Source organism: Musa acuminata, chromosome BXJ3-7 (assembly GCF_036884655.1).
Source record: "Musa acuminata AAA Group cultivar baxijiao chromosome BXJ3-7, Cavendish_Baxijiao_AAA, whole genome shotgun sequence".
NCBI lineage: Eukaryota > Viridiplantae > Streptophyta > Magnoliopsida > Zingiberales > Musaceae > Musa > Musa acuminata.
In genome coordinates, this window is record NC_088355.1 from 39,655,285 (window position 1) to 39,672,986 (window position 17,702).

Below are 17,702 nucleotides of genomic sequence, written 5' to 3' on the forward strand. Positions count from 1 at the left end.
AAGGATAAAATAATTGATATAAAAAATGTATTATCCCCCTTAGAAATTAATTTTCCTATTATCTCAGAGAAAAATTTAGAGGTACCATCATAAAATTCTACAACCTAAATGCTTAAGCTAATCCCAAGATATCATTTAAACTATTGTTGGAAGAGGGCCTTACAATTAGGAATATATTATGCAATGGTGTGATTTTGATGTGTGAGTCTTGATAGAGAATAATATCATTTCCCAAACAAAGAAAATGAACTGTCAATGCATATCTTAAAATGTTTGTGGTGGAGAGACTCATCACTTGAGCTGTTAATTAGATGAAAGTCTTGTTCTTTTCTTCTGATCTTTCTTCCTGGACATGAGCAATCATATTTAGGTAACTGAACACAAGAATGAGGCAAGAACGCAGTGGTAGCCCTGTGTGCACCTTCCTATTGCACCCCAAGCATTACATCTTTAATGCGTAGCTCGTACACTATCCTCGTTGCACCTTATGACTTGGCTATATAGAGATCATCTCCGGCCATTGCTGCTTACTGGCCGCTTGCAGCTTAGTGCATGGGGCGGTGGCCGCCCTGGACATGGGCGCCAAATCCTAATCCCGGAGGAGGTCCCATGGCGGAGGAGGAGGGCGACGAGGAGGAAGCGCGAGCCTCGGCCGTCGTGGGCTGCAGCTGCTGCACCTGCCGCTTGAGGAACTTGACGTAGCGAATGGCCTCGTCGAGCATGGTGGCGGTGTCCATCTTGGTGCCGCCGGGGACGAGGCGCTGCAGGATGCGGAAGCGCTCGCTGATCCGCTCGCGCCGGTGCCGGGCGGCCACGCTCTGCGGGTCGTCGCTGATGCGCACGTTGCGGCGCCTGGGCTTCCTGATGGTGGCGGGGTCGACGTCCACCGGCTGCATGGCGGCGATCCGGTACATCATCTCCTTCACGGCGCCCAGAGCTTCTTCTTCTTCCTCTTCCTGCTTCCCTTCCGCCTCCGTGCGCGCGTAAGCGAAGCATGGAGAATTGATGTGGGGTTGGAACTGAGTCGCCATGCGCATCATCTCGAGATCCCAAGAGCTGCTACCGGAGTAGTTGCTGATGTTATCCATGAAGTGCAAAGGAAGAGAGATAGAGGACACTGCGGTGGATCCAAGAGTGATGGCAAAGATGAAGAGTATATATAAGCCGATGAATCCAAGAAGTAATTGGGAGAATTGGGTGGAAGATAAGGGGAGGCTTTTATTACAGTGAGACAGAGGTGGAACTCTTTTGACAGTCACATAGGATGTGTAACATGCTTTTACATTTGGTTTCTGAGTTGAGATATGGTGAGGGCAATAGAATAATGGCGTTGTGGAGAAGAATAAGGAAGCCACCAAATGATCCCATGATAGCGCTGCTGCTCCTCGTGAAGGATGATTGCAGGCTTTTTGCGCCCACACACACACACACACACTCTTTCTCTCTCTCTCTCTTCCCTAAAGTCCAAAGGAAGGCTAGTGGGCGAAGATCCATTGGGAGCTCAAATGCCAAGCAACTGCTAAGAGTGCTTCCAAGTAGTGAAGGCTGCAACGAATGGTTAATTCACTGGTTCAGATCACAACAAAATGTTCGATATGCTATAAATAGTGGATACTGCCTCATCAACTTTGTCCTAACAAAATTGGAGAGACACTCAACTTTGTCCTAACAAAATTAGAGATAGCAATATGCAATTGTAAATGCTAAAGATGGATAGATGGAACAATTTTCAACTATTTAAAATCAGTTACATAAAGATCATTGAGCTCTACCAAAAAAAAAAAAAAAATCATTATTCGTAAGATCTGTACATTTTTATACCGACTGTGAATGATCTGAGGTAACCCTCCATTTTTTACTACATAAAGATCACTTGAGACCAACATTGATATGATGTAAACTGCCTACAATAACTAATGAGAGATATGGAGGGCTACAAAATAGTGAGTGATCTCTTGGGAGCAGATATAATTGTTTTTGAAGGACAAGTTGGTCCGATCCTACATTCTACAGTGCAAAATCTGAGCCGCACTGCTACATACACCTTTTTCTTTGTAACAACATTTTCTCCTTAAAGCTATTATTCTTTCTTTTTCCTTTTAGAGAAAGCTTGAGACAAAAATAGAATCTCATTCATCACAGGAGTACCTATTTATGTTTTACTAGATGTCAATGAAGAGAAGTAGTAAGTGTTGAGAAGTACCTGAGTCGATTGAATGCAGTAATTCTGCCAAAGAAAAAGTCCCTCATTTAATCAACCATCAATAGGATTTTTACTGCACATGGAAAGTACAGTTAAAGTCAGGAATTGATTTGAATGGAGACAGTAGTGTAAGATGGCAGGGAAGGAAGAGTAGCATATATAGATTACTGTTGACATGCAATTTAAGAAAGCCATTGTGACAGAAATGATTAAATCTATAAAATGCAGAAGAGACAACAGAGTCAGACTGCTATTCTAATTTCTTAATATGAATCAGACAGAATTCCAACTAAGTAGTACTGTAGAAACCAGGTAAGTAACATATAGTATTCGTTGTTGTTGAATACCTAGATAAAATGAAGCTTAGGTTTGATAAGGTTTCCAAAACTTGTGGCAGATAGAATAATATCATGCAATAATCTCTGATGATATTGACATCTCATATCTACTGTCAATGTGACTATGGATTTCTATAAACTGGTCCATCCGTAATCTACATGGATGTTTACAGAGTATGAGTTCCTGAAAGAAAAGCCACCAGTTGTTGTTTTGGTGGTTGTTCAGCATGGTGTACTCTCACATGTCACATGATCGTTTCAGTATCATCAGCACTGAAGAGCATGATCGAAAGAGGAACAGAATCAAATGAAAGAGAGAAATATGTGGACAAAGAGGGGCTGCCTCAAGTCGTTCACTTTATTAGAGCCTAGTAAAGGAAAGACAAGTTCCAAGATGAATTGGACAAAATCTCACCGCATTCACTTTCTGCACGTGAGTGGAAAAGAGAAGTACAAAGCAAGTTTCTGACAGTATTCGGAGAGGGGGAGGAACACACACCGGCTTTGAATTTAATGCTCCCTTCGAGCTTCCAAAGGACATGAAATTTGATGCATGTAGCTATCAACTCACCAAATTGAAGAGGAGAACAAGATGGTGTCATTGATGGTTGAAAGAAAGAAAATAAGAATCCTTAGAACGAGTAAAGTTTCTAGTTGCTTGCTCTCTCTAGTATTTTCACTTTCTTGTACCTAAATGTATCAAGACCAGAAGGGAAAAAGAAAAGGAATTTAGTTGTTGCTGAATAAATTACAGACATCAAGTTAAGCTGAACACCAAATGCTATGATTATTAAGTAAATCAGCAAAGTTCCTCACCAGTAGAATATATATGCCTCGAAAGAAGTCAATGCAAAGAAGGCCATCATTTTCTTATGCTGATACATAGTAAAAGTTTTCATTTGTTTTATTTTGTTTCAGGGCTGAGAATTACATAAATGTCTTCTATATGATAAATGATGCAAAGATGGCTGGTATCCTCCCAACCTTTTCAATCTTTTAGTACAGGACTGCATCATTCTCTGAAAGTTTCTGTGGATAAATAACCCATGCCGCAGGCTCCATTGCCAGACCCCAGCCTATCCCCCTAAATGGCACCGAGCATTAGGCTGTCATCTATAAGTCATTGATGCTTTGGCATTAAAGTACACGTATTAAACAATACATGGATGCCACGAGAATGCCACATAGACATACTTGCATGCACTTGAGATGTACATGTACTGGTAGAACTTGACTAATTCCTAGTACTTCAAGTTTGTGCAGAACATTCATTTACCCAAGTTTTTAACAGTGTCACTTGCTTTCTACCTATAGAGTTATGCTGGTGTACTAATATGCAATGCTAGTATTGTTGTACACTTATAACCAAACGTTTTTTATACTATAACTGAGTATAAACGACTCACATATATGTATATTATTAATAATATGGATCGAATAACAAAAGAGAAGAGAGAAATCCAAATACCAATAATATAAAAGAACTGAGCAACGAATACAGAAAAACTTTATCAACTAAAGAAGATGAAGAGCTCTGTATCCCCCTCTACTGTTGCTTATTCATATAATTTGGCCACACATATGAAAGAAGGTTCTACCTTTTCTTATAGAGCTAAACTCTAAAGAGTCTCAATTATTTATAACTTAATATTTAACCAAACTTAAACTCCAAACCAATATTCTAATATTCTAATCGTAACAAATTCAACATTATTTTTAATGTTAATAAACATGTATGGAAACACGATGACATCTACAATATCAGCCACTGACATATTAATGGCAAGAATTGATGGAGGAGGGAGACCCATACACAACTCAGTTAAGGATAAGGATGTGCTGAAACAACTCGAGGAAAAACAGTGAGATGCAAGAAGTCAATGCTAAGGTAGAGGTACTACAGAAAGTTACTTGAGATCTTCTTGGACATGAGGTAGGTTGTGTCCTAGAAGTCTATTTCAGAGGAAATCAACAAGTGTTTATGGTAGCTAGAAACTTGCTGGCTTGGAAGTATTAATAACATTTTCCTAAGTTATTTGAAGTATGAAAGACTCCTGGGTTTAACTATGGCAATCCATGTGATGGAGAAATAGCCTTGAATATTATAAGTTATTTGAATTACTTATGGACCAATGTAATTTATATTACCTTCATTTGACTCCAAGCTGAATTGTAAAGAGAAAAGAGGAGGAGGAGGGGGGGGGTGGGGGGTGGGGGAAGAGAGAGAACATACAATGTGCTTCATAAAGTCCAGAGGGATCCTCTGATGGGGCACAGAGCAACTCAGCTGTGTCTTCAGTAGAAGCTGGTGATGACAGGAATATTTTATTAGTGTCAGTATAATTTATGAGCTACAGATGGTTCTGAAACTACTTATCTTCTCTGAAAAGGTATTTCTAAAAGACTTATTGCACAAGAGAGACCATAAAAAATTGAGACTGGTGACTTCCTTGGATAAGGGTGCTCTGAGGCTTATGAAGGTACTGTGGTACTGTGATCATTTAGATTTATTTGATTATTATAATGTGATTGCTTCTATGTTATTATTAGTGGCTTTAATTTTGGTTATAGTGTATATGACAAAAAATCACATGACATACATGTATGTATTTTACCTCAGAGGACTATGGACCGAGCTGGTTCAAGGACACATCATTAGACTTCAACTAGTCAATCTCATGGCATTCAATGGACTGATTCCTCTCAGGTTTTGGACCGTAACAGTTATGCCACTTGATCCTACTTCCCAGCTATGTATTCAATACTATAAAAGGATTTCTAATGACCTTATTAGAGGTAGACTTTGATGTCATGATAAGATTGCTCCTTTGTAATTAAGGTGATCAGGATTTGAATTGTAGAAATATTTTTCTGCTCTTAAATATAAGGTTGGATACATTGATGTTTCCCAGACCTCAAAACTGGAGAGAGCTGAGTACACTAGTCTGTAGTATTCACAGATGAGGTGCTGACTGTTGTACCTATATTTTCTAATTACTTATTGACTTTTACTTCAATAAGCTGGAAGGAGTTCTTTTGTACATGGTTACGATGTTTTGTCTTATAATAACAGTAGAAATAGTATCAACAATATTAATAACAGTGAGATGATATAACACGCAATTTCTCCTAAAATCCTGGGAACTTCATGGCAGCAGCAAATGTAAGATAGCAGTGGTTGACAGAATATTTTTGATTCTAGTAGAGCTCACATCTAAAATTACAACATAACTATAATATTTAGAGATGATGATTGACAAATGGCATTGGATGCAGCATCAAGTTTCCCATAAGAATATTTAACAATTATCTTTTTTTAATCAAATGAATCATTTGTAAAAGTGAGAGCTCACTTCTGTAACATCAAATAAGGGAATATATCTGAAAGATCAAAGCAACTAGTTAGCTGCGATCTTTTTTCCCAAGGGAAAAAGTTGGTTTTCATATTTGTAAACGTTGATCAATAATAACATTGTGGATTTACTGGAAACACTCAACTCCAAACAACATACAGAACGAATGAGTTAAAAAGGAATGAATGGTTTACCCTAACAAGCTGCTTCATTTTATGGACAACTCAACTCTGGTCTTCAGCAGCGCCTGCCAGAAGAACCCAAACAGAAGTATGACATGTGAAGAAGGAAACATCGCCATTCCAGAATGTTATCTGACTACATGTTTTTCACCCTGCACATCGAAGAAGGGAAGAGAGGTTAGATACCCACATAAAGTTGATCATTCGAGACTAGTTTAAATCAACCAACCCCTGCCAGACTGCCGACGGTTGGTCCTCGCGCAGCGCCGCCCGCCATTTCCGATGAGCTGAAACCCTAGATCGAAATCGACCATCCTGTCGTCCAGCGCAGATCAAAATCGACCTCGATGATCGAAGCGGATCAGCCACTTCCATCCAAGAACGAATGGCAGGCGACGAAACTACCGGTTCATGATCCCAATCCAATTCCAGAGGGCAGCAAGAAACGAACTTCTACCGTGGGAGAGCTTCGAACCCGAAGAATCAACGTACGATCGTCGACGCCGATTTCCGCAACAGGCTCAAAATTTCACGCGGAAAACGAAGAGTCGAGAAGAGGAAGGGACGGTCATACGGTCTTTTGGGGTATTGATTATTTCTGCATTTATTTTAAAGAATTTTTAATATTCTTCAATATCTTTTTATAAATTATATATATATATATAAATAATATTTTATAAATTATATATATATATATATATATATATATATATATATATTTCATTATCGAGAGACGTCGAAAGACAGAGTTACATCATCATCCACCGTTGTAGAGGCGGCGTCAAGCGACATTTCACGACGAAATAGCATCGTCACCGAGCAACGTCGAAATAGAGTTTTCCTCTTTGTCGAGTGGTGTTTGATGTTGCAGATGAATCGTGGCGTCAAGCGATGCTGGATGATTGAGTGGCAATGAGTGACTTAAACGTATATAGGATTTTGATGGATGAAATAAAAAATCAGAAAAAAAAAATTGATAATTGAGAGACAATAAATAGTAAAATTATATATATATATTTATTAGGTTGCCAATTGTTGGGTCCAATTCCTTGTTATAAGCATGCCCTACTTTACTATTAGGGCATACACTACGTTCATAATGTAATGGCTGCATCCGATTACTTCATTTGATTGCATTTCTACCCTGCAGCTATAAGTTCAGCTAAGTGTTGGATGTCCAGTGTAGCTGCTAGCTAGCCAAGGTATTAATACTAGAACAGTTGTGACCACTTGTAGGGTTTAGTCAAAAGTATTGGCTGATTCGGTACACAGATGGCATGATTTATGATATATAATCTTGAATATTGAGGCAAGAAAAATATAATATGCTCAAAAGTTAAGCTTCAAGATCACATCATCCAAAAAAGAGAGAATACCACATGGGTTTGACAGACTCTCTTGTGAAAGTAATGGTAGAGTGGAACCATATAAAACAAGTTCCAGGTTTGGTGTAAATGTCCATATACATATATTCGAGCAAAAATGATGGAAATATAGAAATGAAGCAACTCCAAACAAAATCTCCAGAGCTACTATGTGATGATCAAGGGAGGGGAACAGGTGGCCTCCAATCATGGAACTCAACAAGGTCTCTGTTAACGACGGAGCCATTGTGAAGCCAAAATGTTTCTCCGGACTGGTGAAAACGCCTCACCTTTCTTTGAAGCTCCCACATGATACCTACCATGGCGGAGCATGGCTCGGTTTCTGGGGCATATACCCATAGGCATCTCACCTGTCTCCCACGAGCTATCATGGCTTCAATCACTTCATCTGGTAGTGTGAAACATTCAGGATGATCGGACACAGTTGGGGAGTCAGCAGAAAGAAAGCACCCAAGAAAAATTAACCTGGTATCGTCTCTAGGTATTCCAAGAGTTGTGTGCTAATCCGAGTAGATGGCCACTTGATGGATATCTGAGTATAGTCGATCACATTTTGGAAAGGCAGCTCAACTTGATCTGATAAGATGACAGGGACACATTCCTGTATTACAGCTCATCGAATTAGAGACTCAGCAGAAATATGTATCCACAAACCTCTGTTACGATAATATAAATGCAAGGTTTAAAAGTGCATGCCTTTTAAGATTTAATAAGATGATCCGAACCAACAATAGAAGTGGCAAGATTGTTACTATCCTCCAGTTATTTGGATATCATGAATAACTTTATGTTACATTTATCACTCTAAACAATCATAATCATTCATCCGTATGACGTATGAACACAAATTTGGTAATACTTAGATAAAAGAGTACCAATCTTTAGTTAAAAGATCTTAATACCAGAAAAAGTGTGCAGTGACAAGTATGTTGTGGACATGGTCTGCAGTACCAACCTGTACCGCCCGGTACGAGCGGTACATACCAGTCCGACAGATTGTCGGTACGCGGACCGCCTGTTACCGGTCCAAGTGTACTGTAGCACTGTAGCAGTGCTACAGTACTCAACACACCTGGGTGTACCGCTCGATATACCGTACCGTACCGGTACCGAGCCCAGATCGAAACACCGGTATGGTACGGTACAGTATTATAAACCTTGGTTGTGGAATAACAATTTGATGTCTATCATGTACAAGCTTGTGTTTTGTGAGTCTTAACAGCAACCACTAGGCTGAACTTACAGAAACATTGGTATCATGCATGTGCTTGTGTTCATACATGATTGTGCCTATGTGAGTGTGTAATCATTTGCATGTTTTTCTGTTTGCATCTCTCCACGATTGCACACACACACACAACACAGAGAGACGAGAGAGAGAGAGAGAGAGAGGAGAGAGAGAGACCACAAAGAATGACTCGTAAAAGCGAAGTGTCCATGATGACTCGCCACGTGGAGCTAAGCAAAACTTAGCATTCTTCAAGTGATTGAAGTAGTCAGTCCTTCCCAACTTGTTAGGCCCTGTGAGTTGCAACTCTGGAGATTCCAGCTGCAAATGAAATCAATATGCTTGATGTTCAGGAAATCAAATAATACTGAGAATGAAATCAAAACACTCTTTAATTCAATAGCACATTTTCCCATTTACTTTAGTTAAATTATCTTCTTTGCTCTTATCTTGCCTCTTTTGTTTGCAGATAGAAGAACAAAATCTTCATAAAAACATAAGCACCAGACACCTCAAGTTTCTATATTTCCAAAAGCCCAACATACCAAAAGCTTTTCTGATCTATCAGAGTTCAACTTGTGCGATAATGTTTATGGCTTCTACCCAAGAGAAAAATTTAGTGTATTCCAGCCTATCCTTGAGCAGAACATCTTGTATCATAATCTATATTGTGCATATATCCAAATATATATGGCTAGAAAACTTGAAATCCCTTCTTCCAAGAATAAGGCTTTTGTTTATGGATGATTTCCATGTATTACCAGCTTTAAGGTCACATGTAGCTCACGGTGACTTGTGCTTATATGTGTAAACAAGCTTGGATTCAAATATACCATGCTACCATTGCTGTTGGGCTATCTTGATATATCTCTCATAGCTGACTTTTTTCATTTAATATTAAATATCAGTCAACCTAATAAGCAGCATGGGATTTCAAGTTAGGAAAACAAAATTTATGTATGAAGATTAAATATATCATAATAATAGACTAACCTTATCAGGATATTGTTTAGCAAGTTCCACCAATCGAAGGCGACCAACCTTACCCTGGGCACGTCCTAAAAAGTTCGCCAAGTGCTTCCTCTTTGATAATGGAATAGGTTGGACCACATTGGAGCCATAAAATTTGGTCATTCCGTCATCAACATTTCCAGGAATGATAATATCCTTCCAAGAATTAAAAGCACTAATGTCACGCTTATCGGTGCGATCACCCTAAAAAAATAGATAACCATCATTTCAACAAGTACATATGCACGGTCAATAAAATAATGAAATATGAATACTAAAATAGATGAATGTAAAACTAAGATACACCAAAATTAATATTCTACAACATGCAACACAAATGACTAATATTTTTAGTGGAATCACCATAAAAAGATAGTGGGGAAACCTTAGAACCAAGCAATAATCAGAAAAGACTTCACTAGAAACATAAGCTACTTATACTTTATTTTTTTTGTACACATACAAGTTTAAATATACTCAGGAGCATCACAATGAGCTTGCAGTCCTAAAATAACAATGTAGCATGATTTCTCTAAGCTAAGGGACAATAACTAAAAATTCCAACACAAACATAAAACACTAGAATCACGCTGATACACATAGCGACCTTAATCTGATATTGTTTGGCTCACAGCTAATGGGGTTGCTATGAGGTGATATTTAACATTAAAGAGAAGAGAAGAAACAAAAAGAAGAGGAGAAAACGAGAAACGAGAAAAAGAGATAAGAGAAGAACAAAAGGATAAGTATAAAAAGGAAAGAAAAGCATTGAATAAGATATTATCGATAAAAAAAGGAAACATCTTGCTTGTCATTCTGAAAATCAAACACTAACTTAGATTTTAGATAAGGAATTGCAGACTTTCTGACATACATCTCTTTTAGCCTTGATGAAGGATATAGACACAAATGTAAAAAAGCTTAATTTACATATGAATTTAAAAATATGGCCAGTTTAATATTTTTACCAAAACCTGCATATCATCCAGTCAACTATGCTAATGTAATTACACCAAGACAATGGTTGAGAAAAAAGGAAGCACACTGGTGGAGGAAAAAACATAAATTTCTGAAGGATAGAAAAGTAAATTGAGTATATAACTCATTTTCTTGAACTAAAAAATATGCAAAGATGTAGAAAGTTGTTATTCTATAGCCTGGTTTCATTTCCTAGCATTGGGATCTTCTCTCAAATTCTCTACCCATTTAAGAAAAGAGATTAAATATCAAAGGCAAAAGTTTAAGCAGTTCTTCCTATCTTTTCGTTCCACAAACAAAATAAACCCCTCCGAATGAAACTTTCTATCTCACTTACAAGAAACAGAAATTATTCTTACGATGTAGGGATTAATAAAGATACCATGATAGATCTTGAAGTGCTTACTAGTTATCTGGTTCAGTGGTTCCAAACCCCTATTTTCCATCAAACACAAAAGAGAAATAAGGAAGCTTAGTTGTCCATTTGAAAGAGCTAGTTTAATCGTGTTTGCGTACTCCCAATAGTTTTTGGTGATTAATTTTAAACAACACTAACAACGTCACTGGAAGCAACAAAGTTTTTAAGTTCCAAACCATTTATGTTGAATGCATCAATCTTTCTCCTTTGTTTAGGTCCCATACATGTAGTTTTTATTCTCCACCTGATGATGCCATGAATTTGAACTAAGTCACCCCTTCAGCCCTTCTTACAAACACACTAACAGGTATTCACTGGCATTTAAGACAACTTGTCTTATCTTAGTGTTATTTGCAATCTGCTACCTTTTGAAACCCTTACCAGACATTCCAATCCAACCTTGTCTTAACTACTATCGATTCGAACCAAATGAACTAATGTAAGCAATTAAACCGCCTCCGCAATCAAATAAATGGTTTGCTTTCGAGGGAAGGTGCTTAATAAAAATTTAACCACGACACTTCAGCAACAAAAATTATAAATCTGAAACATGTAGGAAGACTTGTGAATGAGATTAAGATAATCACTATATACCACCAATAGTAGTAACAATCTTTTTGACAACTAACATGGACAAAAGATCTTAAAAAACTATTCACCTCATCATCTTTTTTCTTCTATTTGTTTATGCATATGAAACCCACATAGGACAAGAAATAATACCTCTGGAGTTAGAATTATTGACCTATTCAAGAATGTTGCCCAAGAGCGAAACAGGTGAGCACCAGCCCCACTGCACTTCTTGTGAAACAATTGTGATTAAGCACAACACAGTATGTTAAAAATAAAGAGACGCTTAGCTGTATTTGAAATAAAAGCAGAAAATATAATACCTAGGAAAGACAAATATGTGATCGCGGCCTCCTGAGTATCGAAAATATGGCATTTGACTGAGAATCTTAACATCAAACACAAAGCAATGAGCAATTTCATCATAAAGAAGTCTAGGGAAAAACATAAATCTTTAGATAAACCAATGGATCTACTACCTAAGTTGAATGCAACTTACACAAATAAACTAAAATTGCATGGACTCCAAATAAGAGCAAGGAATAAGTATAAACAAAATCCCCTCTCTTGACAACCAATGAACAAAAACGGTATGCAAGTACAAGATTCTGAAACTGTAATTGCACTCGAAATTGTAGAAAGAAAGAAAGAAAATCAAAATTAATCTACCTTTACATATGTCTTGTTGATTTCTTTATCGTTCAAACCACCCATCATTCTCACACATTTGACATACGACGGAACAAAGAAGAAATCGGCTTCCTGCTTGTGAATTGTCCGGAATCTTGACTTGAGAAGCAGTTGGTGGATCTTGACCTATATAACATCAATCAAACCAAATCAACTTCAAACTCGAACAATCAGAAGCATATGGGCATACATTTAGGGCTTCTCCTTTTAGGAAATTGGTATCAGAGATTTCAGATAACAACATATTATTCTGTTAGTGACAAAGAATGCGAGGAAAGATTAATTCGAATCTTGATATATGAGAGAGGGTTAAACGGCAGACTTGCGTTCCCCACTGGCCCTTGACGCAGGCGTCGGGGGAGATCCGGCCGTCCCTCCCGCGCATCAGCTCGCGGAGGCCATCGATCTCCTTCTCCTCGTAGACGTAGATCTTGAGGTCGAGGCGGGAGCCGTAACCCCGGTCGGGCCAGAAGAGGGAGCCGGCCCGATCGAAGAGGGCCGCGGAGGAAGCCACGGAGGCCAGACCGCCATAGGAGAGGCCGCAGGAGAGACGGTCGAAGGCGCGGGTGAGGAGAAACGTGGCGGCGATGAGGGCGAGCGCGCCGATCTGGTGGACCCGTCCGCACGGCACCTGTAGTGCTCCGGCGCCGGCGCCCGGCCCGAGGTTGCGGCCGCGGCTGATGCTTCCCATTGGGGCAGATCGAGCGGAGTGGAGCGAATCGAAGTGGTTAAGTGGAGCTCAACAAACTAATCGACTCAGAACTCGATCGAAGACCAACTCGAGCTCGAGCTCAACTCCCACCGATTAGAGCTCGAATTCAAATCGGTACAGACCTCTATCTGCGAAGAATAAAAGAACCGCAAATATAACTGAGAAAATTAAGATACTTTAATACTTAACCGATAAATGCCTTTTTTGGCCTAATTATAAGAACTTAATGATTAATCACATCGGTTTTCATGATCTCATTAGAGTGACATAAGACGTAATTAATGGTAAGCTAATTAATTAATTTGATAAACCTAATAAAATGGGTTTTCAACCCCTCTTGTCTTCCCCGCCAACAACAGAACTGCAACCAGGCATCTTCTGGATTCCGTGCTCCTGCATTGCCCTCCTTATCTTCTCTGCTTCTTGCCATTTCTCTGAAGCAGCATAAATGTTCGATAGAATCACGTACTGCGCATCGCATCCGGCAACCGAGTTCAAGCGACCCACATGGCGGATCACCTTATCGGCCACCTCGGTCTCCAGATGCAGCTTGCAAGCTCCGAGCAATGCCCCCCACACCACCTCGTTCGGCGCCATCGGCATCTTCTGGATCACGTCATAAGCTTCCGCTACCCTTCCCGCTCGCCCCAACAGATCGATCAAACACCCGTAGTGCTCTACTCCCGCGGCCAATCCGTACTTGTCCATCTTCGCGAAGATCTCTAGCCCTTCCTTCACAAATCCTGCGTGCGTGCAAGCGGAAAGAAGAACGAGGAATGTGATCGCGTCGGGCTTCTCTTCCGACTCCTCCATCGCCGCGAAAAGCCGGAGAGCTTCTCTGCTTTGACCATGGCTAGCGAGGCCCGAAATCATGGAGTTCCAGCACGAGGCGTTCCTTTTGGTCATCCCATTGAATATGCTCCTTGCTCGCTCGACATCCCCGCACTTTGCGTACATATCAACCAGCCCATTCAGCACGAAATAATTCATCTTGATTCTCCGCCCATTGATCAGCTCGTGGATCTCTCTACCATGTTGCAGAGAACCCAGCTGCCCGCAAGCTGACAGCAAGCTAGCCATTGTGAACTCATCAGGTTCGAAACCATCCCTCCGCATCCGCCTGAACGCTTCCAATGCCTTCTCGCAGCATCCAATCTGGGTGTAACCCGCGATCAGCGCATTCCAATTCACCAAGTTCCGCACGGGAATTTGATCGAACAGTCTCTGGGCCTCCGCAGCGTCGCCCTTCTTGAAGTACCCTGTGATCATCGATGACCACACGAAGGCATTCCTGCACGGCATTTGGTCGAACAACGTCCTCGCTGCATCCGTCTCACCGTTAATAATATAGCCATGGACCATAACAGTCCATGCCGGGACCGTCCTCAGCTGGTCCGTGATCTGGTCGAACAAGCGCCTCGCGGCAACGGTATCACCGATTCTCGCGAAACCTTCAATCAAAACAACCCAGGTCACCGGAGTCTTTCCGGGCATCCGATCGAGGAGGTCCAAAGCTGAGCCCATCTCACCAACCATGGAGTATCCGCTCATCATCGCATTAAAGGTCACCGCATTCTTTTCCGGCATTTCCTCAAACATCCTTCTAGCGTCTGTCGTTCGATGGCATTTACAGTACATGGAAACCAAGGAGGTCCCGACCAGGAGCTCATGGTCTATCCCATACTTCACCGACTCCGCATGCAGAGATTGTCCAAGCGCGACGAAAGAGAGTGAGGTGCATGCCTTGAGGACCAAAGGCAGGATACGTTGATGGGCTCTGTTTGGTAGATTTCGGGTGTATATGAGGAGAGCTTCCTTTGGAAAGCCATGAGAGAGGTAATCTCTAAACAGCTGAGTCCACAGCAGTGGATCCTGTGTTGCTTTGGATAGAAGAGAGACATGGAGCTGCCTCACGTAGAGGTGGCCTGGCGGCATTACAACCAATGTTAGGGCATTATGGTAAAGCTACTCTTACCGTCTTCTCGAGCTTATATAGAGCAGCAGGTGCACGCATTCTCCAGTTTACCCAGGTACCCTTCTCAACTATAATAACTGTCATGCAAGCTTCATTTCCGGGGAAGATGGAGCAGAAGATGCTCCAAATAATCCAGAAGGTCAAAAGTTTGAGGGAGCTGAAGCAGATTCATCTCCAGATTATTGTACATTCTCTGGGAGAAAACAGTTTTATCCTTGCCAAGCTCATGGATCTCTCTTCAGCTTTCCACTCCCTAAACTATGCCATGCGGATCTTCCAGAATGCTCGAAGCCGGAATGTCGTTGTGCATAATACCATGATCAAATGCTTTGTCGAGAAAGGATGCCAGAATGAAGCCTTCTCCGCTTGCAACAAGATGAGGGCTTTGGGAATTCCACCGAACAACTTCACCTTCTCTTTCCTCCTGAAAGCCTGCGAATCCTTGGAGTCTTTGAAGTGGAGTAAAGGAGTTCATTGCCTAATTCTAAGATTTGGATTTGGGTGCTATATCTTTGTTCAGAATGCCCTCTTAGGTACTTACGCGAGATGTACCAAGGATATTGACTTGGCCCGTCAATTATTTGATGATATGTCTGAAAGGGATGTGGTTTCATGGAATTCGATCATTGGGGCGTACATGGAACGTAGGGACATGGCACGGGCTATGGCTATTTTTGAGTTGATGCCTGAGAGGAATGTTGTTTCTTGGAATTCAGTTATCACGGGTCTTTCTCGGATTGGAGACATGGCCTCAGCTCGATCGGTGTTTGACCAGATGCCAACGAGGAACACTATTTCGTGGAATACCTTGATCTCAGGATATGTGATGAGCGGTGATGTTTCGGCTGCAAAATCGATTTTTGATCAGATGGAAGACAAAGATGTGGTTTCTTGGACAACTATGATATCGGCTTATACCAAAATTGGTGATTTAGAATGTGCAAGGAAGGTCTTCGATGAAATGCCAGTGAAAAATGTGGTTTCATGGAATGCAATGATAGCGGGATACAATGAGAACTGTCGATTTAACGAGGCACTGAGCATGTTTCAATTGATGTTGCTAGAGAGGAGGTTTCCGCCAGATGAGGCTACCCTCACCAGTGTCATCTCAGCCTGTGCTCATTTGGGAAGTCTTGAGCATGGAAATTGGATCCACTCCTACATAAAGAAGAACAACATTCACCTAACAATTGCACTGGGAAATGCTCTTATTGATATGTTTGCAAAGTGTGGGGACATCAAGTATTCTGAGTCTGTGTTTAAACAGATGCCAAGAAAATGCATCATAACATGGACAACGATGATCTCAGGCTTAGCTTACAATGGGCAATGTAGAGATGCTTTGGCCCTTTTCGAGAGAATGAGCATGAAAGGAATGGAAGTTGATGATGTTATCTTCATTGCTGTTTTATCTGCATGCACTCATGGAGGCTTTGTTGAAGAAGGTCAGATCATATATAAACAAATGGTGGAAAAATATGGCATTCGGCCAAGAATGGAGCATTATGGATGCATGGTAGACCTCCTTGGCCGTGCAGGGAAGTTGGAAAAAGCACTCAAATTTATTCAGAACATGCCCATGGAGCCCAATGCTGTTTTATGGGCAACTTTGCTCAGTTCTTGCGTTTCTCATGGAGCTCAAGAGTTGGTAGAGTTTGTCAGTCAAAAAATTGTTGATTTAGAGCCACTGAGTTCTTGCTATCAGGTTCTGGTTTCAAACTCCGGTGCAGTAGAAGGAAAGTGGGACAGTGTTGTGAATGTTCGTGCAATGATGCGAAAGGAGGGAATAAAAAAAGTGCCTGGTTGTAGTTCAATCCAAGTGGGTGGAGAGGTCCATGAGTTCCTGGTCAAGGATACAAGGCACAAGAGGAGGAAGGAGATCTATGATGCCTTGGATGGATTAACAGAGCTAATGAGACAATTAGGCTACACGCCTTTCAGAGGCCAACTTGGCTTATTGTATGCTAATGCAGACTTGTAGCTGTTGATATGCCGAGGAGAAAGTATCATCTGTTTGTGCATGAGAAGTTTTGTGCCGAAATTGACAAACAGCATATATATATATATATATATATATATATATATATATATATGCAAAACAGAGTGTCCATCAACAACATAATCGGATGCATATTCATCAGATTTCTAACACCATGGTATTAAGAAGTCTATGCAATCATATCTGCAGTAGTTACTCATTGTTGAATGATCTGGTGTTTCCTTCTCATCTTGGTGGGGTGTATGGTGGTTTGCAGAGGCCGATCTGTTTAACTGTGCTGATACAAAGATCAACCGTGCACCTGCCTGTCAGCTGCTTATTCTCTGCTCAAGTCAAGGAGTTAGTTCTTTGATTGGTGTGCAACCTCAAGCAGTCATTTGGATTACCTGCCACACTGGATGTTTATCGGTACATGTTTGGTATCTGAAACTTTCAGAAGAAGTGTTTCTATTTATATAATCTTAACTTTCAGGTAATTTTTGTATAGTTCTGCACCGTTCTTTCTAAATTCTAGATCCAAATTTTCCCTTAATACCATAGAAAAAATAAAATATATTGTAGCTAAGTTCTTTAGAGCTTCTCAGCTGAGGACATTAGTCCTTTCCTTTGTAGAACAATCAATATTTGTCATAAATCTCCTACTTGTTTCCTGAATCAGAT

At 40.5% G+C, this 17,702-nt stretch overlaps 4 protein-coding genes across 6 annotated transcripts; 1 reads left to right on the plus strand and 3 right to left on the minus strand.

Moving 5' to 3' along the window:
• Nucleotides 1-214: 214 nt before the first annotated feature.
• Nucleotides 215-6,638, minus strand: LOC135585200 (transcription factor HEC3-like). Of its 3 annotated transcripts, XM_065159599.1 has the most exons (5): nucleotides 6,306-6,638; nucleotides 6,089-6,228; nucleotides 4,775-4,846; nucleotides 2,204-2,276; nucleotides 215-1,545 (listed from the first exon to the last, which is right to left on the minus strand). In XM_065159599.1, exon 5 carries the CDS (start codon nucleotides 1,086-1,088, stop codon nucleotides 546-548), a length of 543 nt encoding a protein of 180 aa, XP_065015671.1. In that variant the 5' UTR covers nucleotides 1,089-1,545; nucleotides 2,204-2,276; nucleotides 4,775-4,846; nucleotides 6,089-6,228; nucleotides 6,306-6,638; the 3' UTR covers nucleotides 215-545. The 3 variants fall into 3 exon arrangements, with proteins under 3 accessions (XP_065015671.1, XP_065015672.1, XP_065015673.1); XM_065159600.1 differs by lacking the exon at nucleotides 4,775-4,846; XM_065159601.1 differs by lacking the exons at nucleotides 4,775-4,846; nucleotides 6,089-6,228; nucleotides 6,306-6,638 and adding an exon at nucleotides 3,526-3,839.
• A 742-nt stretch (nucleotides 6,639-7,380) lies between these two features.
• Nucleotides 7,381-13,174, minus strand: LOC135643306 (probable glucuronosyltransferase GUT1). The gene is made up of 8 exons (XM_065160102.1): nucleotides 12,679-13,174; nucleotides 12,336-12,482; nucleotides 11,990-12,054; nucleotides 11,820-11,889; nucleotides 9,683-9,904; nucleotides 8,867-9,010; nucleotides 7,927-8,062; nucleotides 7,381-7,849 (listed from the first exon to the last, which is right to left on the minus strand). Exons 1-8 carry the CDS (start codon nucleotides 13,045-13,047, stop codon nucleotides 7,620-7,622), a joined length of 1,383 nt encoding a protein of 460 aa, XP_065016174.1. The 5' UTR covers nucleotides 13,048-13,174; the 3' UTR covers nucleotides 7,381-7,619.
• Nucleotides 13,065-15,085, minus strand: LOC135643305 (pentatricopeptide repeat-containing protein At3g21470-like). Its single transcript, XM_065160101.1, has 2 exons — nucleotides 13,380-15,085; nucleotides 13,065-13,196 (listed from the first exon to the last, which is right to left on the minus strand). The coding sequence occupies exon 1, from the start codon at nucleotides 15,001-15,003 to the stop codon at nucleotides 13,396-13,398; it is 1,608 nt and encodes a 535-aa protein (XP_065016173.1). The 5' UTR covers nucleotides 15,004-15,085; the 3' UTR covers nucleotides 13,065-13,196; nucleotides 13,380-13,395.
• LOC135643304 (pentatricopeptide repeat-containing protein At3g29230-like) lies at nucleotides 14,936-17,696 on the plus strand. The gene is made up of 2 exons (XM_065160100.1): nucleotides 14,936-17,199; nucleotides 17,299-17,696. Exon 1 carries the CDS (start codon nucleotides 15,012-15,014, stop codon nucleotides 17,022-17,024), a length of 2,013 nt encoding a protein of 670 aa, XP_065016172.1. The 5' UTR covers nucleotides 14,936-15,011; the 3' UTR covers nucleotides 17,025-17,199; nucleotides 17,299-17,696.
• The last annotated feature ends 6 nt before the right edge of the window (nucleotides 17,697-17,702 follow it).